The sequence below is a fragment of the Podarcis pityusensis genome (genome assembly GCF_964106645.2).
Source record: "Podarcis pityusensis genome assembly, chromosome: 5".
Lineage (NCBI taxonomy): Eukaryota > Metazoa > Chordata > Lepidosauria > Squamata > Lacertidae > Podarcis > Podarcis pityusensis.
The window spans coordinates 6,793,512-6,820,712 of NC_138032.1; the positions used below are offsets into that span (position 1 = coordinate 6,793,512).

The window sequence follows — 27,201 nt, forward strand, 5'->3', positions numbered from 1 at the left end:
TAATTATTTTTAAAACACTTAACTTCAGATCTTTAATAAAGCTCCCCCCATTGTTCTTTCCAAATTGTAGTCCAGTTTCCTCTTGTTCCGCTGCTATAACGTTCTAATTCAGAAGCTTAATAAGTCTGCAGGGATTATTGTTATTCAGGAACAAAAACTTGCGTTCAGTCCCTTCCTTTCTTCAATAGAAAATTCTATTGTCTCCTTTAGCTGAACACCCTGTAGACAAAATATTATTTCCGTTTTGCAGCTTTCCCAGAAGATAACCAGTCCTGTAAAATTCCAATGGTATTTTTCCACTTACGACCATCTTTGTAATGTCCCGAAACTCCTCTAGGGGGATTGTTGTAACTTTGTTTTCTCTAGTCCAAAAGTCCGATTGTTATCCATGTTTTCGCCATTTTGTATCCAAGTTTTAACAAGTTATAGCAAATTGTAACAAATTTAGCCAGCAAAGTTCTCATAATAAAATCCTCTCTGCTTTCCGACTTTGACAGCTACTTTGACAGCTGTCAAAATCTCCGACTCTTTTCACCAGGCTCTCTCTTCCATCACCCCGGTTCCCAGGGGGGGGGGGTTACGTTTCTTCTCCCTCAGTTCGTCCTCCAGCACAGTTCTTATAATTCCCCATCGTGGAATTCTTAGTTTTTATCAGCAATACAAATCTTTTTGGACCTTGGTTTCCCTGTCCTTGTCTTGGAAGGTTTACAATAGGGGGGGGGACTGACTTCCTTTTTGGATCCCCCCCCGCTCGTGTCCAATTCGAAAAGAAATTCTTTTTTTCCTCCTTTTAAACCCAGTTTCCAAATTACTCACGGGTTGTTGTTAAAAAGTCCGAATTTTCAATGGAAGAAGTCAGCGCTCTCCGCCGGATGGCATGCGGCTGCGCTCGGCAGGGATAGCAGAGGACTCAAAGCACCACGCTTCTCCCCGGCACCCGATCCGTAGCCTTTAAAAAGGCTCCTTCACGAGTCGGGAGGGCGCTGGCGGTGCCAGCCGAGTCTCCATGTCCACGGCCCTCGTGGCCGTGGTTTTTAAGGGTCCCCGCATCGCCGGTGCGGTAGGACCCAGCCCCTGCCGAGCAGGCTCCCTCCGGAGCTCGGAGGGAGTCCGCCATTCGGCGATGGCGCCAACCCGGAAGACGACATTCCACATTCTATCCTTAAAAACGGTGTGGGAAAAATTGCCTGAATTGGGTTTGCTTGCTGAAACTTTTCAGCATACTGACTAATCTAAACAAATAAATAAATAACAAAAACAAAAACAAAGAAAGGAAAAGAGAGAGAGAAATGCCAAGCCCTCTCTCAAAAGTAGGTCTTAACTCTTGTCTCACACAGAAGGGAGTGGACCCTCCCAGCTCTCACCTGGGTGCTTCCCTTTCTTCCCCCAGTCTCCCACCCTGGGAGATCTTTCCTTCTCTGCCTCTCACACAGGGTCTTTCACTAGCCAGATATCAACTTCATGTGTGTATTCAAAATATTCTAAATGTTCCGGAAGAACTTAAAATAGAAAAAGGGACATGACAAGGTTGCCCAATTTCCCCACTTCTTTTTATTTCGGTCCTGGAGGTTTTGCTGAACAAGATTAGAAGGGACCAGTTGGTTAAAGGTATACAGGTCGGAGCTAAACAGTACAAATTGAGAACATTTGCAGATGATTTAGTACTGACGCTACAGGAGCCAGAATCTAGTACTAAAAGGGTTTTAGAACTGATTCAAGAATTTGGTCAAGTTGCAGGATTTAAATTGAACAAGTTAAAAACAAAGGTTTTAGAGAAAAATCTAACACCAATGGAGAGAGAGAGGTTTCAGAATGTGACAGGTTTAACAGTGGTTAAGAAAGTTAAATACCTGGGGATCAACATGACAGCAAAAAATGGGAATTTATTTAAAGATAACTATGAAAAATGTTGGGCTGAAGACTACCTACAGAAACATTGCAAAATTAAAGAATGTTAGAGTGATGATGGATTGAAATTAAGTGGTTTCTAGCTGCACAGGCTGTAAAGTTATATACAGATTAAAATTAAGGATTAGGAATAAAAAGGTTAAAAGAACGGAAAATTGGCTATTAATAGATAAAAATTTAATGTTATACTATATTAAGATTAAGGATTGGGATTAAAAAAGAGGGAAAGGAATTGCTGGACAGACAAACTGAATTGGAATACAAAAGAGGGAGGTATGAGGAGGTCCAGAAAATAAGTAAATGTAAAAGTAGTGATGAAAAGATGGAATTGTTTTTAACTGTTTTTTCTTTTTTTTTGTATTTTGTATTGTGTATTTTTGTATTGTGTATTTTTCTTTTTACTTTTAAATTCTTTTTTATTGATGTGTCTCTTTTTATCTGAAACTTTAATAAATATCATTTAAAAAAAAAACCAAAACCAAATATTCTAAATATTCATTCCAGTATGCTATCCAATTGTATTCCGAGATAATATCCAGCTGTTCCTTGTTCTGCTAGGTGATATTTTCTCCCATCTTCAGCCCCAAATATTGCTATGAGTCAAGAATAGTCCTCTTCCAATCCAGGATGATGACTTTATCTCTCCCCCCCCCAAAAAAAAATTCCAACCATTCCTCTATGTTTGAAAACAATAATTCCTTCATTTTTATTTAAACAGGAAATTCTCCACTGTAGTCATTTTTTTTAAAAAAACCCCATAGCTATTTACTTGTTGTATATTCATTATTTTACACATGTATTTTATTTATATCTTACGATCCCATTTCCTGTAGGGAAATTTATCAAGAGAAAAAGAAAAGCACTTCCATTTCTACCACTTCCATTCTACCACTTCCATTTTTTCCCCAATAGCATCACCAGAAGCTTGATAGGTTTTTCCTCTAAATTCCCTCCAAATAATACCCAGAATCCTTTCTGCATCATCTTGTAATTCTCTGCTTTAGAGAGACTAAGCAGCTCTTTCATGCAAAGGCATGAACTTCAGTAAACATTGTTTGTTCTGAGATGGCAACTTTTTACATTGATTTCTCTAAGTAATAATTTCTCCTTGATTTTCCTTTTTTTTTTTAATGATATTTATTAAAATTTCAAAAGAAAAAGATTACATTAAAAAGAAAATTAACAGTAAAAAGGAAAAATACAAAATACAAAATACAAAAAAGAAAAACCAGTTAAAAACAATTCCATCTTTTCATCACTTCTTTTATATTTACTTGTTTCCCAGACCTCCTCATACCTCCCTCTTTTGTATTCCAATTCAATTTATTAGTCCAGCGATTCCTTTCCCTCCTTTTTAATCCTGATCTTTAATCCTGATATATTATAACATTAAGTTTTTAGATATTAAAAACCAATTTTTCCATATTCTTTTATACCATTACCGCTAGAAACTGCTTAACTTCAATCCGTCATCATTCTAACATTCATTAATTTTACAATATTTCTGTAAGTAGTCTTTAAATTTCTTCCAATCTTCTTCCACCGACTCTTCTCCCTGGTTTCGGATTCTGCCAGTCATTTCCGCCCATTCCATATAGTCCATCATTTTCATCTGCCATTCCTCCAGTGTGGGTAGATCTTGTGTCTTCCAATGCTTTGCAATAAGTATTCTTGCTGCTGTTGTAGCATACATAAAGAAAGTTCTGTCCTTCTTTAACACCGATTGGTCGACTATGCCCAGGAGGAAGGCCTCTGGTTTCTTCAAGAAGGTAGATTTAAATACCTTTTTTAATTCATTATAAATCATCTCCCAGAAAACCTTAATCCTTGGGCACGTCCACCAAAGGTGAAAGAATGTACCTTCAGTTTCTTTACATTTCCAACATTTATTATCGGGCAAATGGTAGATTTTTGCAAGCTTAACTGGGGTTATGTACCACCTGTATATCATTTTCATAATATTCTCTCTTAGGTCATTACATGCCGTAAACTTCATACCTGTGGTCCATAACTGTTCCCAGTCGGCAAACATAATATTATGTCCAACATCTTGTGCCCATTTAATCATAGCAGATTTCACCGTTTCATCCTGAGTATTCCATTTCAGCAGCAAGTTATACATTCTTGACAAATTCTTAGTTTTGGGTTCTAACAGTTCTGTTTCTAGTTTTGATTTTTCCACCTGGAAGCCAATTTTCTTGTCCAAATTGTATGCCTCCATTATCTGATAATAATGAAGCCAGTCTCGCACTTTGTTTTTTAGTTTCTCAAAACTCTGCAATTTCAGTCTATCTCCCTCTTGTTCCAGAATTTCCCAATATTTCGGCCATTTGACCTCCATATTGAGCTTTTTCTGTGCTTTTGCTTCCATCGGTGACAGCCACCTTGGGGTTTTGTTTTCCAATAAATCCTTATATCTTATCCAGACATTAAACAATGCTTTCCTGACAATATGATTCTTAAATGCTTTATGTGCTTTGACCTTATAATACCACAAATATGCATGGCATCCAAATACATTATTGAAGCCTTCTAAATCCAAAATGTCTGTGTTTTCAAGAAGCAGCCATTCTTTCAGCCAGCAAAAAGCTGCTGATTCATAATAAAGTTTAAGGTCTGGCAGGGCAAATCCACCTCTTTCCTTTGCATCCGTTAATATTTTAAATTTTATTCTAGGCTTCTTGCCCTGCCAGACAAATCTAGAAATATCTCTCTGCCACTTCTTGAAGCAATCCATTTTGTCCACAATTTGCAATGTTTGAAACAAAAACAACATTCTAGGCAATACATTCATTTTTATCGCAGCAATACGGCCTAGCAATGAAAGCTTCAAATTTGACCAAATTTCTAAGTCTTTTTTCACTTCTGTCCAACATTTTTCATAATTGTCTTTAAATAAGTTCCCATTTTTAGCTGTCATATTAATCCCAAGGTATTTCACTTTCTTGACCACTGTTAAACCTGTCTCATTCTGAAACCTTTCTCTTTCAATCACTCTTAAGTTTTTCTCTAAAACCTTTGTTTTTAACTTATTCAGTTTAAATCCTGCAACTTGACCAAATTCTTGAATCAGTTCCAAAACTCTTTTAGTACTAGATTCTGGCTCCTGTAATGTCAATACTAAATCGTCTGCAAAAGCTCTCGGTTTATACTGTCTAGCTCCGACTTGTATACCTTGTATACAGGAAAGTGTGTGTGGGTTTCTTATCATAACCAGCTATGAAGCAGAGGGCCGGTCCACCCACAAGGCAGGCTGTGACAGCTGCCTTGGGCAGTGGAATGCCAACAGGAGGCATCTCTGGGGGTGTGCTGCCTTGCCATCTGAAGAATTAGACGAGCGACCACAGACTCCTTTCCTCATGACTATGAGAAAACATTTAAAGGGCTGTCCAGAACAAAGGTTCTCTATTATTGTTGCACTCAACAGGAAATAGGTTACCTAGGAGCGAAGAACTAGGGGCTGAGGTCCCTTCAGTGCCCCTATAAAATATGTGAAGGGGCCTGGCTCCACCAAAGTTCATGGCAATCGCCATTCTAATAGTGGACGTGAGCCACATTATGTGATTGATTATGCGAGGTGGGGCTCACTTGCCCCCTTGCTCATATTTTATTCAAGTTGGCACCTCTGATGGATTGCAACTAGCAAGTGCTCTGTGGAAGTAGCAATTGTACTGCACTGTGGTTCGATTCAACTGCAGGAAAAGTTTGTTGGCTTTTGCAATTGTAATGCATTTACTATCCTGGCCCTCATTGCTGGATTAATAAGAGCTTGAACTCAGAGTTCTTTCTGAAGGCTTTGATGCCTACATCAGATTGGTACCTTCCCAAGGCACAGGTTACAAGGAGTAGCAATTCCATAAGAGGGGAAGATATCCATATTAAATACCAGATGACTCTCTGGCTACTGGAAGTAGATCACAGTCTCTCGGGAGTTCAATGTGCCTGATATAAAGCACACTTCATCACATCTGCATGACACATATTAAAAGGACTATAGTGTTTGATTTTATTTGTGTTTGATTGTATCACATTCCAAGGCTACTTACAAATGGTGTTGCACCCATTGTTGCTTATTTGTTTTTAATAACCGAGCATATAAAAACACAGAATACTGCTGATGTCTTTGACGAAAGCAAAAACTCCTTAGAGAAAGAGAGTTGAACCTGACCAGGCAACCTAGAAAAAATTAAGGAGAAAGAGACAGCAAGAGAAGGATGGAGGTATGGGCACTTTTGATTGCTCTGCTGGTGGCTCTTCTGATTCTGCACTACCTGAAACAGCTCTGGTCACGCAGGCATTATCCTCCAGGACTTCTCCAGCTTCCTCTCATTGGAGCCATATGGAGGTTTGGATTCAAGATTGATGAAAATACTCTCATTCAGGTACTTATTGCTTCGTAATAACTCAGTCTGATGCCAGCAATTGTTTTATCTATTTCCCCCAACAATTGTGATATTTCAGCTTCAACGATGGCATGGGTTAAAATGGTAAATGCCATAAGCCTCCGTTGTCAGAAGCTGTAAGCAATACAAATAATAGTAATAATGTAAATAGTATTATTATTAATATTGCAAAGCACAAAACCAGATAAAAGTTGAAAATACGCATTAAAAACTACAGATCAAAAATATTTATTGTATACTGTTAAACTGAGGAAGGAGGAGAGAACACCCTCAAAGGAAGAATGCTTTATGAAAATCTTGGAATATGCAGAGATGGCAAAAATTGATAAAAGATACAAATTTAGAATCTTTTAAAGAAGATTAGAAAACCTTTCCGGTCTACATAAAAAGTTATTTCCCATATGCAAAGACCACAGTGGGGTTTAAACTGTAAGAAAACAGCAGAATATATTAAGAAACATGTTAGAGAGGATCAAATTAGATAAGATGGAACTTTAAAATGCAATAGTATGTAATTCGAGTTATAAACACTGATATTGGGTGAGTGGGAAATCACTTGTTTTGTTGAATTGGAATATAGTGGTACCTTGGGTTAAGTACTTAATTTGTTCTGGAGGTCCGTTCTTTTTCTTTTTTTTAATAATGTTTATTAAATTTCCAGTTAACAAACCAATCATATCACATTAATTCCAAATTATACCAATACATAATAAACTCCAAATATTTAGCCGAATTTTAAATTTTTTGGTGGGGTGCCCATGCTTTGAGTTCAGAAAGGGTCCAATCATCTCATATTTCTGCTCCTTTGATGTTCACAAGTCCCATCTTTCCATCTCTTTGTTGTTATCCTTTACAAATCCCGTCTTCCAATCTTCTTGCTGTTATCATTTTTCTTCTTAATAACCTCTGAGTTATCTCCACAAGCGAGTTGAAGCAAACATTATTATAGTCCTGTGTGGATTTTCACGCTGATCCAAAAGTCCTATTCAAACGGCAGGCACCATTTCAGCAGTTCCCATAAAATACAGTCTAAGCGTCTGCTCATTAACTTTCCCAGACCAGTTGCTCCATAAATCAGCCTTTCTAGGGGAGTACTTGCCAAATCAAACGTAGAATTCAGATATGATAACAGAACACTGGCTCCCTCCCCCTTTGACTGTAAATCTTGCAACAAAGTATGTCTCATAATGGCGGTTCCCAATTAGAACTGCATCATCCAAAAGCCTTTTGTTACCTTTCCAGATCTTCCGCAAAACAGAGCCTTTAGTTGATAATTTTATTTCCACACGGTTTATTTTCCCATCTCACTTGCTATCAGTCATGTGGCGGTTCTTCTTGGGGAGGGGTTGTTAGGTAAATCATATTGAAAAAGAGAAAAGTTTTCCCCCCCTTTCCGATCCGTTTCAACATACCGACATAGTTGTGATTCTTTGATGTAGTCTTCTGTTCAGTCCAACCCGTCACTCAGCTTCTCAGTGGTCGATTTAATTAGCAATCAGTACACCCTTTCCTTCGCTCGAAACATGTGCATTTACTCTTCTCCAATTATTTATCTTGAGCAATGCAACTAGGATCACAATCAGAAGTAGCATCCAGGAGATCCAAAAACTCACTCGAGGGCTTTCCGTCCAGTGCCCCCACTCCCTCCTTCCTTCGAACTCGGGGGTGATTTATTGGCGACTGCGGACGAGGCAGCATTTTCCCATCCCCTGGGAAAACTCGGGAGGCTAATTTACTCCCATCATTAGCCTCTTAACCTGCCCGTTCTTACCCTGAAACTGTTCTTAACCTGAAGCACCACTTTAGCTAATGGGGGCTCCTGCTGCTGCCGCGCCGCCAGAGCATGATTTCTGTTCTCATCCTGAAGCAAAGTTCTTAACCCGAGGTACTATTCCTAGGTTAGCAGAGTCTGTAACCTGAAGCGTATGTAACCTGAAGCGTATGTAACCCGAAGTACCACTGTATAATTGTTGAGTAACAAATGTAACTTTCTATATGGAAAATTTCTATATTCCAATTGTTTTGTTAATTGGACTATTATTATTATTAACCACCCAATAATACGCCCCCACAGAAAAAAATCAGATTTTAAAAGGGCATAGGATGTCAATGAAATCAACCAAAGGCCTAGTTAAAAAGGAAGGTTTTGCCAGGTGAACTTCCCTGGTGAGAGCATTCCACAGATGGGGAGTCACTGCAGAGCAGGCCCATTCTTGTGTTGCCACCCTCTGGACCTCTTATGGAGGAGGAACACAAGGAAGGGCCTCAGAAGATGATTTCAGGGTCTGGGTAAGATCATATCGAAAGAGGCGGTCCTTGAAGTATTGTGGTTCTGAGCCATTTAAGGCTTTCTAGGTCAAAACCAGCACTTTGAATTGGGTCCAGAAACTAATTGGTAGCTGGTGCAGCCGGACCAGGAGCGATGTAATCTGCTCTTGTTCCGGTGAGCAACCTGGCCACTGAATTCTGCACTAGGTGAAGTTTCCAAACTGTCTTCAGAGGCAACCCTATGTAGAACACATTGCAAGTAATCTTACCTTGAGGTTACCAAGGTTAAGAAATGTAACTTTCTATATGAAAAACGAATAAAATACTATTAGAAAAAAAAAGACAGACCACAGCATTCATTCACAGCAGCCTCTCAACAGGTACTAACCTCCATGCCCTATTCAATCTTTTTCACTCAAACCAGAAGCACTTATAAAAAACAAATTATAAACTAAAATACCAAAATCTTCTTAAAGGATCTCTGCGGTAAACTAGGGTTGCCATTTTTTAGGATATTGTTGAGCTTTTTCCATTGGGTTGCCACACATCTCAGTGTTCCTGACATTTTGCCGATTCCTGTCAGGACATGTCAGGAATTTTCCTGATGTATGGCAAGCTTACAGTAAGTGCTAATCTCCAGTTACAGATAGGTAGCCGTGTTGGTCTGCCATAGTCAAAATAAAAAAAATCCTTCCAGTAGCACCTTTAAGACCAACTAAGTTAGTTCTTGGTATGAGCTTTCGTGTGCAAGCACACTTCTTCAGATACACACGTGTGTATCTGAAGAAGTGTGCTTGCACACGAAAGCTCATACCAAGAACTAACTTAGTTGGTCTTAAAGGTGCTACTGGAAGGTTTTTTTTTATTTTGCTAATCTCCAGGTAATACTCTCTCCAAGATTACAAGGGCAGGGCTGTGAAATCAGCTTCAGAGAGTCATTTAGAAAGCCATGAAACTAATTTCACTTGGAAATGAAGTCTTGCTACCACTTACAAGTTGACCCATAGAAAATACAACGTTTTATGTTGCCTTGTGTTTTCCCCTGATTTCACATAGCTACCCATGCTGCCATTATCCTACTTTGTATGGTTTTGTGATTTTCAGTATTAATCAGAATCTTGCCCCTTTATACTAGTTTTAATGTGTGTCGTTCATAGCTGCTTGTTGAAGGGCACTTATCTCCAAAACACATTGTGTAACACAAGAAGCTGAATTCATAAAACAGCTTATTACAGTATGTTCTTGATCTTGTCTTCCTTTTGTTCTATTGCATGTTGTGACATGGCCTAGAACAGGTATGTCCAACTTTCAAGAGACTGAGGTCTACTCCCACTATAAAAAAACTGGCAGTGACCTACCAAATTTGTTGAGCTTTTTTAGGGAGCCAAAGTTCTTGAGCTTTCAGGGGGGTTCGGGGCCCCCCCAAGATCTACCACAGACACAGCGTGATGTACTAGTAGATCATGATCTACCTGTTGGACATCCCTGGCCTAGAATGCTGTGTACTTCTCCCCTTCCAACAGACGGAAGGGCAACAAGTTCAATTGGCGATGAAGCAGGAGCACACCAGCCTTTCTCAACAGCAGCTCACGTGTAACTAGAGAAGACAAGAGACAAACAGAACAGGCACCTTTCCATTGCCTCCTCCGCAAGCATTTACTCTTTGTCAGACCATAGTTTATTTTATTTGTTTGTTTCTTAAATACAATTATGAGCCTTTTTTCAGCAAAAACTCTTCAAAAAATACAAAATTACTCAACCATCGGATATGAACATATTAACTTTTAAAACATTGGAATTGGTAATAATCTCTAGTCCAGACATGTATCATCTTAATTCCTTGCCATATATTTGTATGGTGGTGATGCTCCTGCTGTAACCCACCGTGGGTCTGAAAGCTGACCCAGGACTCTAGCCCAGCCTATGCCAACCTGGTACCCTCCAGATATTTTGGACTACAATGCCCATATGCCCCAACCACCATGGCCAATAGTCAGGGATGGGGGGAGTTCTAGTTCAAAAGCATCTGGTGGGCTACAGGTTCCACATCCCTGCACACACACAGATTGTGGCAAGGTCATTTTCTGGCAATGACTTGTGCATCTTCTTGTCTGCCGCAGGAGGGCTGGTTACTATGAAGTGTCTCTGCTGCTCTGATCCTAGGCAGAGGCAACATGGCTAGGAGGGAGTAAAACAAATGGGTTGGAATTCTGGGAGGGAGGGAGGGAGGGAGGGAGGGAGGGAGGGAGGGAGGGAGGAAGGAAGGAAGGAAGGAAGGAAAGGAGGAGGAGGAGGAGGAGGAGGAGGAGGGGGAAGGATGATAGCAAGAGAACTGCATATAGTGAGAAACTGCAGAGGTGAGGGAGGATGACGTTCTCGTATTAAGTTGAAATATCCAACTGCATTTTTTGAACACATCATTCCTCTCTTCTCTTTTGAACCAAATGGTAGCTGGGAAAGCAACATGGAAATATTTACACCATATGGTTAGGACATCTACCCATTGTAGTACTGTCTGGATTCCAAGCAGTGAAAGAAGCGCTCATTGACCACTCTGAAGAATTAGACGAGCGACCTGAGACTCCTTTCGTTAGGACTCTGATAAAAGGAAAGGGTAAGTAGTGAAGAATAAGAATTTCTACTGGTATTTTCCTAAGATGAAACTTTTAAAGGGCTGTCCAGAAAAACAGAACAAAGGTTCTCTATTACTGCTGCACACAACGGTAAATGCATTACCTAGGAGCCAACACCTAGGGGCTGAGGTCATTCAGAGTGGCTAGTTCTCATGCTATCAAATGACACATTCATTTGGGTCCATGAAAACCTGGCTTCAGCACATGTGAAGATTTGATTGATTATGACATCTCTAAGAAGCACAAAAGACTGCTTCTCTCAACAAGCTCTTCCAACAAGTTTTGGGCATGGACTCATGTGGCAAATATAACATGTGAACTTTGCAATCACATAGTTGCTAACATCATTATACATTATGAATTGCTTCTTGCATGTATGTCTCAAGGTAACTTACAGAGATATAAAAACAGTTTAAACTATGAATGAATTTATTAATACGGTCACAGACCAGCGCCAACACACACAACATCACAGATCATAAAAAATATATATAAAAAATACAAAGGACAATATAAGTATAACAAGCATTTAAATATATAAAATTAAAATTAATTATTAGCATGCCCCCTGCTATTAACATTTGGGGTTTGGTCACCATGGGATACCACTTGCTTCCTGCGACTAATTGCAGCCGCACAGAATTTGGCTACATTTAATGTAGTCTTGGGATTCTTGTCCTCTAGCAGTGGTTCCAAACCATGGTGTTCCGACTCTTTCCTGGACTTCCACAAAACAGGTGCAATAAAAGTCGAACGTATGTCCTCATAAAGACGACAACGTAACAGTACATGTGAAGCAGTCTCAACCTCCAATGAGCCACAGGGGCAGACCCGCGCTGTGTATGGTTTACCCTCAAATCTGCCCTGAAGTAAGGCAGAAGGGAGAACGTTGAATCTGGCGAGGGTAAAAGACCGTCTGTATTTGGGTACCTGAAGACCTGACAGATAGTTAGCTGGAGAAAAACCTCTCCCATAGTCCCTTATTGCAGGATGTTTGATCATTTCACTCATGTGGCATTGTAATTCTACGTCCCAGATACGCTGGCGAATTGTGGTCCTAGCTTTCTCGAAGCCTGTGGCTATCAGGGTCTGCTGTGGGATCCCCAAGCCTTTAAGCTTTTCCAGCAGTGTAGCTTTCCATCTGGATTGGTAGGTATCCAATAAGGTCAAAGGTGCCAGCCCAACCGGGAAGAAAATAAGCTTTAGTCAGTAATGGATCTTCAATATCCATATCCGGGTACTGATCGGAATTTGCCCAACCTCCAAACGGACCGCTATGTTGGATACGCAAGAGGGGATCCCCAGCAGGCAGCGGAAAAACTTAGTTTGAAATGCCTCTAGGAGAGTAAGGTTTTTAAAACTGCAGATCTGGGATCCATATAACAATTGTGGTAGTATTTTGGCAGCAAAGACCTGGGAGGCTGCCGGTATGTACTGGCCTCCTTTCCCATAGAAGAATCTTATTAACGCTTTGGTAGATCTTTCTGCATTTGCAATAGTATTATTAATCTGAAAGTGCCAGGAGCCCCTTTCCTGGAAGGTTACACCCAGGTATTTAAAGGTTGCTACCTGTTCTATTAAGCGGTTGTCTATTCTCCATTTGTGCCTCCTCCTTTTTTTGGAGAACACCATAACTTTGGATTTGTTGTAGTTAATTGTTAATTGTTCGATGCTGCAGTATTTGGTGAAAGATCTCAAAAGTTTTCTTAATCCAACACAAGAAAAAGAAATTAAAACTGTGTCATCCGCATATAAAAGGACCGGGAGGGGCGTACCAGCCAATTTGGGGGGATGGGCATTTTCTTTCTCCATGTTTCCTACTAGCGAGTTGATATAGAAGTTAAATAAAGTAGGCGCAAGGACACACCCTTGCCTGACCCCCTGATGGATTTGGATTTCCTTGGATAGGTGGCCCTGTCGGTCACACCTTACCCGGATCCGTGTATTTTCATATAGACTGTGGATGAGATACAGTAGGCGTTTGTTTATATTTGCGGCGCTTAGCTTTCCCCAGAGCCTGTCCCTCGGTATTAAATCAAAAGCAGATTTGAAATCTATAGAGGCCACGTATAGGGAACCTCCTTTTCTTGATGTATATTTCTCCGCAAGATGTTGGAGAACAAGGCCCTGGTCTAAGGTTGACCGATTTGCCCTAAAACCAGCCTGTGCTTCTGAAAGAATGTGGTCTTGTTCCAACCAGTCCACTAATTTGCCACATAGGTGGGCAGCGTACAATTTGCTAATGATACTTAGGAGGCTAATTGGCCTGTAATTAGCCGGGTCTGATCGGCTCCCTTTCTTGAATAAAGGGATGATGATTGCTAATCCCCATTCCTCAGGGATAGTGGCCGATTGGTCTATGCTGGTAAATAGGGCAGCTAGCACAGGGGCCCACCATTCAACATTAGCCTTAAGGAGTTCCGGTGTAATGTTGTCTACGCCGGGTGCTTTTCCAGGTTTAAGGGATTGGATGAGCCTATAGATCTCTTCAGTTGCTACTGGGGGCCATTCGGCGACAATATCACTCGGAGCTGGGGGCAGGGCCTGCAGATGTTGATTTGATGTATATAAAGATAGAAAGTAAGCCTCCCAAATCCCAACTGGTATAGTATAATCAATTTCAATCTGGGAGTCTTGCCAACTTTTCGCGACTATTTTCCAAAAGGTGGCTGAGTCTTTCCTTCGAGAGGCCTCTAATAAACGTTGCCACTCCTCCCTTTGGGCCTGAAGCTTTTTCTTTTTAATCAGATCTTTATATTTACGTTTGGCTTCGAACCATTCCGCGGGAAGCAAGGGTAAGTTCGCTGATTTGTAATTCCTGTACTTATCCAGCAAAGAACGCTTTGTAGCAATACATTCCTGATCAAACCAGGGTTTGGATTTGTTGGGGAATATAGGTTGGCGAGATGGCTTTTTTTGGATCAGGTGGGGTTGCAAAAGTGAGATCAGCTCCTGGAACAAGATTATTCTAGATTCAGAACATGGTGGGTTTAAGAGATTATCTCTTCTCATGAGGAATGTGTCCGAGTATAGCCTTTCATATGTTTCGGCATTCAGCTTTTCGGACCATCTAATACGTGAGTATCTCAACTCCATGTTGGAGGACCTGGGGGCTTCAACTTTATCATTGCAAAATAAGTCTTTTCTTGCATCCAGGAGGAGGCAGAGCGGTAAATGATCACTATCAACCCTCTCCTCCACTTTGCACTCAAGGGCTCTATTTAGGAGATTAAATGATACCATAACATAGTCGATAGTGGAAGCTCCTGCATTTGATATAAAAGTAAATTCCCCACAGGTCTCCCCATTCTTGCGCCCATTTAGTATGACCAGGTCCAGCTTGTTAGAAAGCCGCAATAGGCACAAACCTGCATAATTACATCCCTTGTCTTTTGAGAGTCTGGTGGGTATAAGGTGGTTTTCTTCCACAATAGGTGGCGAGTCGTGGAAGTGTGCATATAGTGCTTCGTCAGACTGGCCAATTCTGGCATTAAGATCACCAGCCACTAGCACTGAAGCTGCAGGGGTTTGAGTCATCAAACCATCAATGTATGTTTCCAGCCCATGCCAGGTGTTTTTAATCAGCTGCTTGCCTCTTTGGGGGGGAAGATATACATTAATCAGTAGCAGGGTGAAGAATCTACTTTTCACTAGTAAGGCCATAGCCAGGTGTTTCAGTGTCTCTAGCTTTACTAAGGACGCCCTCAACCTTGTAGATATTAAAATGCCTAGGCCACCCTTGACTCTCCCCCCTTTAGTGCTTGGGGAACCTGTGAGGGACATTGAGGAAAAGCCGTTAACTTCTAGGTCTCCTGTGAGCCATGTCTCCTGTAAAAATACTATGTCGTAGCCTTGGATAAATTTAACAAAGGATGGGTCAGCTGCCTTTTTTTGCCATCCTGCGATATTCCATGATAAAAAGCTAAGGTTGGCTTTACCAAAATCCACTCCTTGTCAATTATCTTCCAGGGTACTGTTGGAGTTTACCATTCTACGTGGCAGCCGTCTGTCATCCTTCCATGGAGAGCTGCCCAGGAGTTCTATGGTGTCAGATGGTAAATGTAAAGTGCTCACATTGGTAGACACTGGGCCTTTGCTATACAAGGCCTCCTCCTGGGGGTATTCTACCTGGTTGTAGCCTAATTCCGCTTCATCTAAGTATCTCATTTTGGACCAAAAGCCTGGTGAGGTTTCCTTGGGCATGTTTTTCCTTATAGGGAGCGATGCATTGTTCTCCTTTGTAAGTTGTACTTTCTTGATTGCGGGTAGATTAATCTCTGCCTTTATCTGAAGGTTACGTGGTCGACAAGCCGCTGAATCGGGTTCTTGTGAGATGATTATTTTGGAAGGGCTCTTGCTCTTACTTTGGACGTCCACCTTAGTTTCCTTATGTAAGTCTTTCCCAGCCAGCTTGTTTCTTAGCGTTTCCAATCTTTCTAGTATTGGATAATCATAGTTTAGAAGTCCCGGGTCCTAAGTAAGTCAGATTATCCTCTACCAGGACCAGGGCCTTCTCAGTGATGGCTCCGACCTGGTGGAATGCTCTGTCCCATGAGACCAGGGCCCTGCAGGATTTAACTTCCTTCCGCAGGGCCTGTGTTGTTGTTGTTGTTGTTTAGTCGTTTAGTCGTGTCCGACTCTTCGTGACCCCATGGACCAGAGCACGCCAGGCACTCCTGTCTTCCACTGCCTCCCGCAGTTTGGTCAAACTCATGCTGGTAGCTTCAAGAACACTGTCCAACCATCTCATCCTCTGTCGTCCCCTTCTCCTTGTGCCCTCCATCTTTCCCAACATCAGGGTCTTTTCCAGGGAGTCTTCTCTTCTCATAAGGTGGCCAAAGTATTGGAGCCTCAGCTTCACGATCTGTCCTTCCAGTGAGCACTCAGGGCTGATTTCCTTAAGAATGCCTGTAAGACAGAGCTATTCTGCCTGGCTTTCAATTTGAATTTAGCCTGATCTTTTATTCACCTTACTCCCCTCCCCTCCCCTCCCCTTTTTATGAAGATTACCCGCTCTGGGATCCCACAGCTAATTCTCCCCTGGTCTGCTCTCTGGCCCAAATAGGACTAATTTAGCCAGCTAGCCCTGGTGATCATCTAATGTTTATTGGCTGGATTTCGCCCCTAAATTGATTTTTGAATTCTGAATTTATTGTTATTCACGTTTTATACTGTATTTTATGCTGTTTTTTGTTGCATCAATTAAGTGTTTTATATTTGTTGTTAGCCGCCCTGAGCCCAGTTTTCTGAACTGGGAAGGGTGGGGTATAAATAAAAAATTATTATTATTATTTATTATAAAAGGTTTTAAAACAGTACAAAACCCAACAACAACTAAATATGGGTTAAAACAATAAAAGGTATACACCTATTGAAGTGACCTTTGTACACGACTGGGGAAGCTTGTTGGGGGGGAAAATGGCTTCCTTTTTGGGGGGAAAGTGCAGAGTCATATTCTGAATGCAGTTCCAAAGAACAGGGACATTCAGTCTGAAAGACACAATGTGAATTACTGTGGGGCTGGCCTGCCCAATAATTCCTATCACCAACTCCACAGTTTATTACTGGTGCTAAGGGCTCCTCCAGAAAACGTTTTTTAATTGCACATTCATAATGATTTGTGCTCATAATACTTTCAAGGTGGTTATATCCAACTCCATTGTCAATACTCTTTATGCCTGCAAAGATTTTGAGGTGATCATACAGTTTCATTTCCATTCTGTCACATCCTTTAACTTTCTGCTGAAAACTACAAATGCACAAACTTATTTTTGTCCCACTTTCGTTGCAATATAGTTTCCCCAGACAGAAATAATGCAGTAGAGTTCAGGCAGCGTTGCAGAAGAATTAACAAAGCAGAATATATCCACCATTGATGCATTACGTCTTGTCAAAAATATGGTGCAGAATTCACCCTCAGTAAAAAACCCCAAACCTGTCTAGCTGGACCAGTAGAAGTAGTAACTGGTTGACACCACACATTATATCCTTAAAAACAGTGTCGAAAAATTGGCTGAATTGGGTTTGTTTGGTTTTCCATACTTTTTATTGAAACTTTTCAGCAACGCTCACTAAGCAAACAAACAAAAAAAGTAAAAGAGAGAAAGAAACGCCAAGCCCTCTCTCAAACGTAGATCTTAACTCTTGTCTCACACAGAAGGGAGTGGACCCTCCCAGCTCTCACCTGGGTGCTTCCCTTTCTTCCCCCAGTCTCCCACCCTGGGAGATCTTTCCTTCTCTGCCTCTCACACAGGGTCTTTCACCAGCCGGCTATCACCTTCAAGTGTGTACCCAATAGTCCTCCTCCATTCCAGTATGGTGACTTTATTTCCCAAAAAATTCCAACCATTCCTCCATTTTTTTTTTTATAAAAAACAAATTCTTCATTTCTATTTAAACAGGAATCTCTGCACTGTAGTCATATACAGTGGTACCTCAGGTTAAGTATTTAATTCGTTCCAGAGGTCCGTACTTAACCTGAAACTGTTCTTAACCTGAAGCACCACTTTAGCTAATGGGGCCTCCTGCTGCTGCCGTGCCGCCAGAGCCCGATTTCTGTTCTCATCCTGAAGCAAAGTTCTTAACCTGAAGCACTATTTTTGGGTTAGCGGAGTCTGTAACCTGAAGCGTATGTAACCGGAAGTGTATGTAACCTGACTTACCACTGTACAATATTAAAAAATAACCCATAGTTATTTACTTGTTGTATATTCATTATTTTACACCCAGTTTTATATCTTGTGATCCCATTTCCTGTAGGCAGTGATTTTCCATCCTAATTTAGCAAGAGAGAAAGAAAAAAAGCTCCTTCCATTTCTACCACTTCCATTCTTTTCCCAATAGCATCACCAGAAGCTTGATAGATAGAAGTGAAATTTGATCGTGATGGCCTTCCATGGAAAGATCTAAACTTGTCGACATCACACTGTATCAGATACCAGTTTTCTCTTCAAAATTCAAAATGGTAGAGCTGTCGAGAAATCTCACTTTTTGCTGATACTGTAAAGTGAGCATGCCTGTGACGTCATTCTGAGCGTCTGCGCATGTGCGAGCAGCAAAACCCTGAAGTAACCTGTTCCGTTACTTCCGGGTCACCGTGGGAGGCAACCTGAAAAGATTTAAGATTTAAACCGAAGCGACTTTAACCCGAGGTATGATTGTTGTTATTTCTCACTGATTTTCCATAGGTATTGCATTATCAAATGGTCACACCTGGAGGCAACAGAGACGCTTTGTTGTAGTCACTCTGTGGAAGCTGTGGCGGGAAAAGAAAGGCATGGAGCACCAAGTAGCAGAGGAGGCCCATCAGCTCGTGGAGGCTTTTGCACGTTCAAAGGGTATGTGATGCTAAGTGATGGTGCTGAGCTGGCACATGGAGATATATTTGTGTCCTACCTCTGTCCATTTTAGAAAGGAATGTGATATGCTTTTCTTGGTTCCTAATGGAGATTCCAGCAGTTTCTCTTGGCCACCATGAAACCCCACTCTCAGTATGAACTGGACCACCTGAGCTAACATTAGTATAACTTTATTTTGCAGGACAACCACTTGACCCCTCCATGCCCATCGCTACTTCAGTCTCCAACGTGATATGTGCTGTGGCTTTTGGGCACAGGTTTGCTCTTGAAGATGAACGGTTCCAGAAGCTGATAGAAGCCATAGAATTTATCCTACAATTTGCATGTAGCTTTGGTTATGCTGTGAGTAGTCATTTCCATTCCTGCCAAAGGGCTTTAATACCTCCCAAGGGCTTTAATACCACAAATCAATATTCTGATAGAGGATTGTAGAAGTGAGATCAGGTTTAAATTGATCTGAGATAAGGGCTACTTACTATCTCACAGCCTGATCAATTGCTCATGATTATCATTGAGATCAAAAACACACCAAAACCCCCCATAAAAAACAACAAAAGAAGACTTTGTCCACCACAGGAGACTCTTTGGAGGGAAGATGGGACAAAAATGGAACAATGACCTTCAGAATAGGTCATCTAGAGCCCACCAAGGGGAAGAGAGGTGAACAAAATAATCTTCTCAAGAAGGGAATTACATAGTTTTGTTGCCATCATGGAAAACTAAATGTGTCTACTCTATACCCACCTAGCAGTGGCAATCATGGTGAGGCCCCTGCAGCCACCACTTGGCTGGAATTTTTTTTTAATGAAAGAGAGACCAGCAACTCAAGCACTATCACTATTGCTGAGGAAAGCAGCCCCCTTCTGTATGATCAACTAAAACCTTTCCTCAAATTTAAGTTCAGTTCTCCACATTTCTACATCCATTCCTAATCTGTAAAAAAAAAAAGTACTCATGAAACATACTTGAATTCCCCCCATCCCTATTCTCCACCCACCTCCAACTACCACAAACAGGCACTAACTTGTTCCAGGAGAGGTCCTGAGATCGTGCCCAGTTTTGAAATTATGCCGGGGAGCTGGAAAAATATTTTGAGCCATACTATTCTTTCACATTTTCAGCTAGCGATAATTCACAGAATCCAATCATTGTGGGATTCCAGAGAAGCTATAAACACGTTCCTTCTTCTTAGTGAGACTCAAACTAATATGCTAGCCCTGAAGAATAATGCAGATCATGTTTTATAAGTGCAATTCCAAAGCACAAATGGTTTGAACAAGCTTCCTCATGGTAATGGCAGCATTTCTGCTATCTTTCCTTTAGCTTTATGAAATGCTCCCGTGGCTCATGAAACATCTCCCAGGGCCCCACAAGAAGGCTTTCTCCTGCACAGAGATGGTGCGTTCATTTGCAAAGGAGGAGATAGAGAAGCATAAGGAGAATCAGTCTCTGTATGAGCCACAGGATCTCATTGATTTCTATCTATTTCAGATGGAGAAAGTAAGTATCTGCTTGAAACCGAATGCTGCTCATTCAAGGAATCATTATATTCCATGTTATGAGTGAACAGAGAGAGGAGCTGAGGGAAGTCTGGGGGGGTGGGGGTGGGAGGGCTGGTTTTCTTTTCGAGGAGGGGAAAATAGGGGGGGAATGAGGGTGATACGTTTTTGATTAATTGTTATGTTGAAATCTTTAATAAAAAATAATAATAAAAAAATATAAGTGAATACTAATCTCTTGCCAGGACACCAATATCTCTCTCTGCCCCCCCCCCCCAATTCCCTCATAGTCATTTTAATTGCTAAAGTGAGTTGACATCCTTCCATAGGCATCTACTAAAATAGCTAGGAAAGGATAGATATTTTCATGTACAAATGTGAATGCAAATGAGTATCTGCTTCAAAACTGTAGGCAGCGCATTCAAGGAATCATTATATTCCCTGTTATATGTGAATACTAATCCCTTGCCTGGAAACCAGTACAGTGGTACCTTGGTTCTCAAACTTAATCCGTTCCAGAAGTCTGTTCCAAAATCAAAGTGTTCCAAAACTGAGGCATGCTTTCCCATAGAAAGTAATGGAAAATGAATTATTCCATTCCAGACTTTTATAAACAAACCCTAAAACAGCAATTTAACGTGAATCTTTATATCTAATGAGGCCATTGGTCCATAAAATGAAAGCTGTAATCACCGTACTGTACTATAAAATAAATAAAACAGTATTGTGGCTGGATAAAAATTAAAATTAAAATTCTTTCTTACCTGCGCTGATGATAGTCATTGTTTGGATGGTGGGTTTTTATCCATTTCCGTAGTCACACAATCAATCAATCAATCAATCAATCATAAAATGAAGAACAAGCTACAGTCACAAAAATGAAAAAGCCACACAAACAAAAACGCAAAAAATAGCAAAAACAAAAGCACCAAATATAAGCTCCAAATATCACCTCATGACACTTCAATCGGAAATGGAAGGCTTTGATTACAATGGGGAGGGGGCAGAAATTAGCAGCGCAACAGTGAAAATGGAAGCTCAGGAGCACATTCAGATTCTGAAGCAAAGTTCTTAAACCGAAACATTGACTTCCAGGTTTGCAGCATTCAAGTTCCAAGTTGTTCGGGAACTAAGCTGTTCGAAAACCGAGGTACCAGTGTATCTTTTTTTCTGAATCTCAGTTGAAAATGGCATTGAGTTCCCTCCAAATATTTCTCATAGTCAATTTAGTTGCTCAAGTGGGTTGACATCCATCCATAAGCAAATATAGAAATGTCTAGGAAATGTGAGTGGAAAGGAGTGGAAACTTAAGTGTATTATGGGGTCTTGTTTTGGAGCATTTTTTGGATTGATGTTTATCTGACATTCAAATGTGGACTGAGAAAACAGAAAATCCAAAACAAAATATTCTTAAACTAAACTGAGGATGCCTCCATGAAGTTTTAAATTTATTTTTCTGTCAAACGAGTGTGTTGGTAATAGTAGCCTGTTGGTTTTTGGTGAGTTTACCAGAAGTCTGGTAGGGACTTCTGACAGGAGCTTTACAAGATTGTTTTTGATAGCGAAGCCTACCTCATATATTTGACATTCTTGTTCAGATAGACCTTTCCAGAAGAATGTGTAGCCTCCTTTTTCTTCCTTCAGTTGTCCCTTGCCTGCTCTTTGAGTCTCTTGAAGCACTGCAATATTGATGTTAAAACATCACATCTCTCTTGCAATGATGGCAGTTCTGCGTTCAGGATGCTCATTATCTGTGTTATATCTGTCCATATATTCCATGTTCCAAAGTTCAATTGTCTTTTACCACCGCTGGGTGGTGACCCCACTGGGCGTGGTAATCCAGTCAGGGAAAAAGAGAGGCAGACTATGTTTAGGGCACCTTTTCTAGCCTCTCCCCCATTTTGGAGTGAGCAGAGTAGATCCTAAAAAGGGCTGCTCAGTCATGGATACAGCTGCCGAGCTGCTCAACTGCCTTGTTCCTTGAGTCAGAATGACTGAATCTGTATCCACCGCCCATGTGCTGTTTCATGACTAAGGGCTTCCAGATTTCACAATCCTGCCCCTGTTACCATACGCTGATCATCATGGAACTTTTGGTGTTTGGGTTTGGGATGAGTTTTTTGGAAGATGCCTGTACGTGAATTTGTTTTATATCTGTTGATCAGTGCACACTGACCAATGAACAGTCTTCGCAGTAAGGCTCTGTTCTGATGGCATGAGTTGTCATGACAACCGGTAAATTCTTATCTGCTGCAGCTTTCATCCACCTTTACAGACGTTGTAACATACCACTTGTTATCACCCACCTGTTCTGCCGTTGATGACTTCTTGGGTCATTCTTTGTCTAGCTCCTCCCCTTTGACCTTACCGCCTTGGGTGACCCTGCTGGGAGTACGAGATTCCCAATGGCTTCACTCACAAGGGTCATAGGAATGTGCAAGCCCACTCACCACGAAAAGGTGATGATCCAGCGAGTGAGGGCAGCAACATTAAGGGGGGGCGGCGGCAGCAGCTTCCCATTTCACCTTAGGCACTATAAGAGTACACCCTACCTCTCATGAAGCACGTGTGGCCACCCTGGTATGGTAATAAGTGGGGGAAGGAAGATAAAGTGCTGAAGGACAGAATGTAATGCATGTAAATGACATGTCACTTTCCCCATTTTCAACACCAGAGCAGGAATGACCCAGAGTCCACCTATGATGAAGAAAACTTGACCCAGTGCATTTTTGACCTCTTTGTAGGAGGGTCGGACACAACTACGTGTTCTCTGAAATGGGCACTTCTCCTCCTGGCAAGTCATCCAGATATCCAAGGTGAGAGAGGAGAGCCAGGGCTTCTCTTGACCACTAGGGTGGAGCATAGTTCTTTAAAGGTTTCATAAGGAAGCCTACAATAGTGGGGTTGGAAGGGACCCTAAGGGTCTTCTAATACAACCCCCTGCAATGCAGGAATCAACACATTCCCCCCTCCAGTTTGATTCCATTCCACAGCCTGTTTTGTTTTGCAAATCAGCTAGCAGTTTCTTTATGCAGCAAATGTACAAGAATGCCCCTGCTGTGAGATAAGTGACTGAGCCTCATTCCTGCCTCTCCGTGCTCCATTACATGAGGGATGCAGGTGGCACTGTGGTCTAAAGCACTGAGCCTCTAGGGATTGCTGATTAGAAGGTTGGCAGTTTGAATCCATAATACAGGTGAGCTCCTGTTGCTCTGTCCCAGCTTCTGCCAACGTAGCAGTTTGAAAGCATGCCAGTGTAAGTAAACAGGTAGTGCTGCGGTGGGAAGGTAATCAGTATTTCTGTGTGCTCTGGCACTCATCATGGTGTCCAGTTGTGCCAGAAATGGTTTAGTCATGCTGGCCACATGACCCGGAATGCTGTCTGTGGATAAACACCACCCTTCTAGGCCTGAAAGCGAGATGAGCGAAGCACCCCATAGTCTCCTTTGATTGGACTTAACCGTCTAGGGGTCCTTTACCTTTACCTTTATATGAGTGATGCTAGCCAAAGATCAGATGAGGAAATGAGTATTAGTGAAACTAAGTAGGAAATATTGAGGGCTGGGGGTGCAGAATGAATATATGACAGCCTTTGATCCCAGCCCTTCAGCAAATCCAGCCAGCTCTGGTAACCAGAAACAACTGCGATGAGCTTCACTTTCAGCCTTTTCACACCTGGGATCTAGAGTGGGGAAGAACCATGTACACAGATGAGCTCTTTGGAGGACCAGGTGACCTAAAAATGCAAGAAACTGGGACTCATTCACAGAGATTTATGGAATATGTTCAAGGGAATTAAATGTCCATCTGAAATAAAATGCAGTATTCACAATAAAACTTCTGTTTCCATCATTCTCTTCAGATAAAATGCACAAGGAAATAGAAGATGTCATAGGTTCTGCTCACTCAATCTGCTATCAAGACAAGAAGAAACTGCCCTACACTAATGCTGTGATTCATGAAATACAGCGCTTTAGACCTGCCAGTTTTTTGGGGTTGCCTAGGCAATGTACAAAGGATTTCAAGCTGCGTGGTTTTCTCATTCCCAAGGTATAACAGTGTGATATAGCTGCACTCCTGTAGCCCAAGAGCAAAGAGCAGCAGAAGGTTTCATATTGAGAGATGCAGCCAGCCATACAGGAACTTCCTGTCTAGTCAAAAATATGAAGGGCAAGAGCAGGAGCTCCATCTGCAGACATGTTTCACCATCAGCAAGTGCCATTCCATGGGGCAATTGTGGCAGGGGAGAAGCATGTAGTGGCCAGAGGTCTCAGCCTGCTTGTGAGCTTTCATTTTAAAAGAGGTGGGGGAAAGTCCCCTTGTGTGCTGCCTGTACAGAAAGTTTTTACAGTGATGAATACAAAGCCACCCACCAAAATAATAATAATAATAATAATAATAATAATAATAATAATAATAATTCAGATCAGTCTCTGCAATGATTAGTCTTGGGATAGTGTGGGACAATAAAAAAAAAAGTATTGATGTGAATGCATTCCAAGTCACTTGTTTCTTATTTGCAGGGGACTATTATTGTTCCCGATCTGCGCTCTGTTCTTCTTGATCCAACACGATGGGAGACACCTGCAAAGTTCAACCCAAATCATTTTTTGGACAGGGATGGACAATTCGTGAACAGAGAAGAACATCTCCCATTTGGTGCAGGTAAACACAGAAGACCAAGCTACGTTGTGATCTGTAGATGTGCTTACTGGTCTGCTTCCAGGAAATGACATCAGCAGCAGCACAGGAAGGAGTGGGCACTGCTGGTCAGCAGAATGGAGCAAGGCACTGGCAAGTTAAGGGGATCTCTAGGTTGGTGGCTTGGGACCCACACATGCACATGCACTTATGTGGTCTCCATCTGCACCTCCCTACATTTGCCACCCCTGCCCTGTCCCTGAGAGAGGCAGCATTGCCAGCACCAGGATAGTGCTGTTCCCTGTCACACATCACCACTGCAAGCCACCCAACTTCTCTTCAGGCAGCAATGCTAGTTCCTACCAAGGTGAAGTAAACCTGGCAGGAGAGTTTGCTCCATGGTCTTAACTACTTTCTGCATTGCTGATTTGGGCAGTTGACCAAAGTTTTCCTTTCATTTTTTTAAATCAAGTTTTATTAAAAAGCTTTATACATAAGACACAATAAAAATCATACTAATTTAAAAAGGGAAAATAGAAAAAAGATTAGGAAAGAAAAAATAGAAAAGAAATAAAGGAAATTACAGAGTCCTCTATCAAAATTAAATCTTCACCCTTATTCTGCACACAGAAAAGTGAGCCCTCCCAGTTCTCACTGGGAGCTAGACCCTCTTACACTGGCTTCTAGCCCTGGAAGATGCTCTCTGCCCTGCCCCTCCCACAGGACCCTTCATCTTCAATCCATCCTCTTCCTGAATGTATCTTCCTTGATATGAGATAGGGAACTTCAAATTACAGAACAAAGCATAAGTATAACAAGAAGAAAGGAAGGTTAGCACTGACCAGGCTAGAAAACTGACAGCAGCCTTGATGTTTTCCCTATCCTAACTATGTCTATTTTGCCAAAGTGTTATGCAGAATGCTTATAGCTACAAAGCAATGAACATGGGAAAGTAAATTATTGCTCACTTACTGCCTTCTTCTTGTCTCCTCCTCAGGGTCTCGCATATGTTTGGGAATGCAGCTGGCAAAGATCGAAATATTCATCTTCCTGACCAGCCTGCTGAGGGCATTCAGTTTTCAGCTGCCAGAAGGAGTCAAAGAGCTCAATCAAGAGGCTATAATAGGGATTATAGCACATCCCCATCCGTATAAACTCTGTGCTGTTCCCCGTTGCAACACATAAGAAAAGAGGAAAATATTAGGGACTGCACCCCTGCTTCCTGCACTCGGTGACCCCTTGGCCACTCCTGACACATGAACCCACTAGCACATGAACCCCCTAGCATTTCCCCTTCCCTTCCCATCTCATCCCATGCAACTACTGAGGTCTCTTTTCACCTTCACAGCTCCATTTCTGAAGCCACTTCTCTCTTATCTTCTGCAGCTCTGCTTTGCATCTGTTTCCCCCTTCACCCCATCTCCTTCTTTTCTTTAGGCCCTTTCATGCCCCTGCTTTCATCTTCATCCCTCTCCCAATGCCTCCTTACTCCCTCCTTCTTGACAACTTCCATTGCATCCCCATTCTTACTCTTGCTCCCTTTTCTCCTCCCCCTCCCCTTCCTTTTCTCAAATCTCCCTTACACACACATTCCCACACCTCCTCCTCTCTCCCTCTTCTGCAGCCCCCTTCTAACACCCCCCATGCTATGTTATTGTATCTTTAAGATGAGTAGACTCCTAAGAGCAAGGCTATCAGCTTCTCCAGTTGAAGAATGTTAAGTTTCTTTGATGGATACTGTACATGTGTGCTTGTTAATAAAATATCTCTTCTAAATCACTACATTGAACCCGGAACCCGGAACGCGGACCACGCAAGGTATCAGGAGTGAAATAGGTTGTGTGGAGGCACTATGCAATATTTGAAGGCTTCACATCCTTTATCACAGTTAAAGAATGGAAGGGGGAGAAGTTTGAAACAGACGTTCCCCTGACTTCCACTAGCCTTTCCTTCAATGGCAGAAGTTTGAGTAAAATGGAGATGGTGGAAAACTGAGATAACTGTGGCTTTAGGAATAAGGGAGGGATGGAGGAACACTGAGCAATTGGTGTGTTTGTATGTGTATGTGTGTTTGTATATATAACATTTTAACAAGGAGAAACAGCAGAGATAGGTACGGAAGCAACCACTCCAAAGCTAAGAAAACAGAAGAATGAAATGGAAAGTGGAATTAAAGAGGACAAAGAGACTTTGGAGAACAAGTCTCCAAACGAAGGGGAAACAGTTACCTTATGAGAGATGGTGCCCCCTGGTTTCTCTGTCCTCCACCAGTCGCGGACTGTGGGCTGGGGTGTGTGGCATTATTAATCCGGGAAGATTGTTCTTTCAGGGCTCTACCATTGCCATTGATCCCCGGCATTGAATGTGTTGGCTTAGTGTGGGGCTCCGAGGAGAACTTGGCTGTCTGGCTGGTGTACCGGCCACCTAGCGCGCCAGCAGCCAACCTGTCAGGCCTACTGGAGGCAGTGGCCGGCTGGGCCATGGAGTTCCC

The 27,201-nt window shown here is 41.8% G+C and overlaps 2 protein-coding genes across 7 annotated transcripts in view; both read left to right on the forward strand.

Annotated features, from left to right (window-relative positions):
• Positions 1 to 27,201, forward strand: part of VWA5B2 (von Willebrand factor A domain containing 5B2) — a 250,334-nt gene that overhangs the window by 71,386 nt on the left and 151,747 nt on the right. The gene's annotated exons all lie outside the window — the stretch shown is intronic.
• LOC308478398 (cytochrome P450 2J2-like) lies at positions 6,006 to 26,489 on the forward strand. The gene is made up of 9 exons (XM_081008090.1): positions 6,006 to 6,290; positions 11,031 to 11,193; positions 18,400 to 18,549; positions 18,752 to 18,912; positions 19,894 to 20,070; positions 22,744 to 22,885; positions 23,932 to 24,119; positions 24,593 to 24,734; positions 25,708 to 26,489. Exons 1-9 carry the CDS (start codon positions 6,123 to 6,125, stop codon positions 25,893 to 25,895), a joined length of 1,479 nt encoding a protein of 492 aa, XP_080864216.1. The 5' UTR covers positions 6,006 to 6,122; the 3' UTR covers positions 25,896 to 26,489.

Bases quoted from the DNA above. Each gene is read 5' to 3' on its own strand.
- LOC308478398 (XM_081008090.1), top strand. From the start codon at position 6,123: ATGGAGGTATGGGCACTTTTGATTGCTCTGCTGGTGGCTCTTCTGATT. The intron at 6,291-11,030 runs GTACTTATTGCT...ACCAAATGGTAG, and splicing joins ATGAAAATACTCTCATTCAG to CTGGGAAAGCAACATGGAAA. The intron at 24,120-24,592 runs GTATAACAGTGT...TCTTATTTGCAG, and splicing joins GTGGTTTTCTCATTCCCAAG to GGGACTATTATTGTTCCCGA.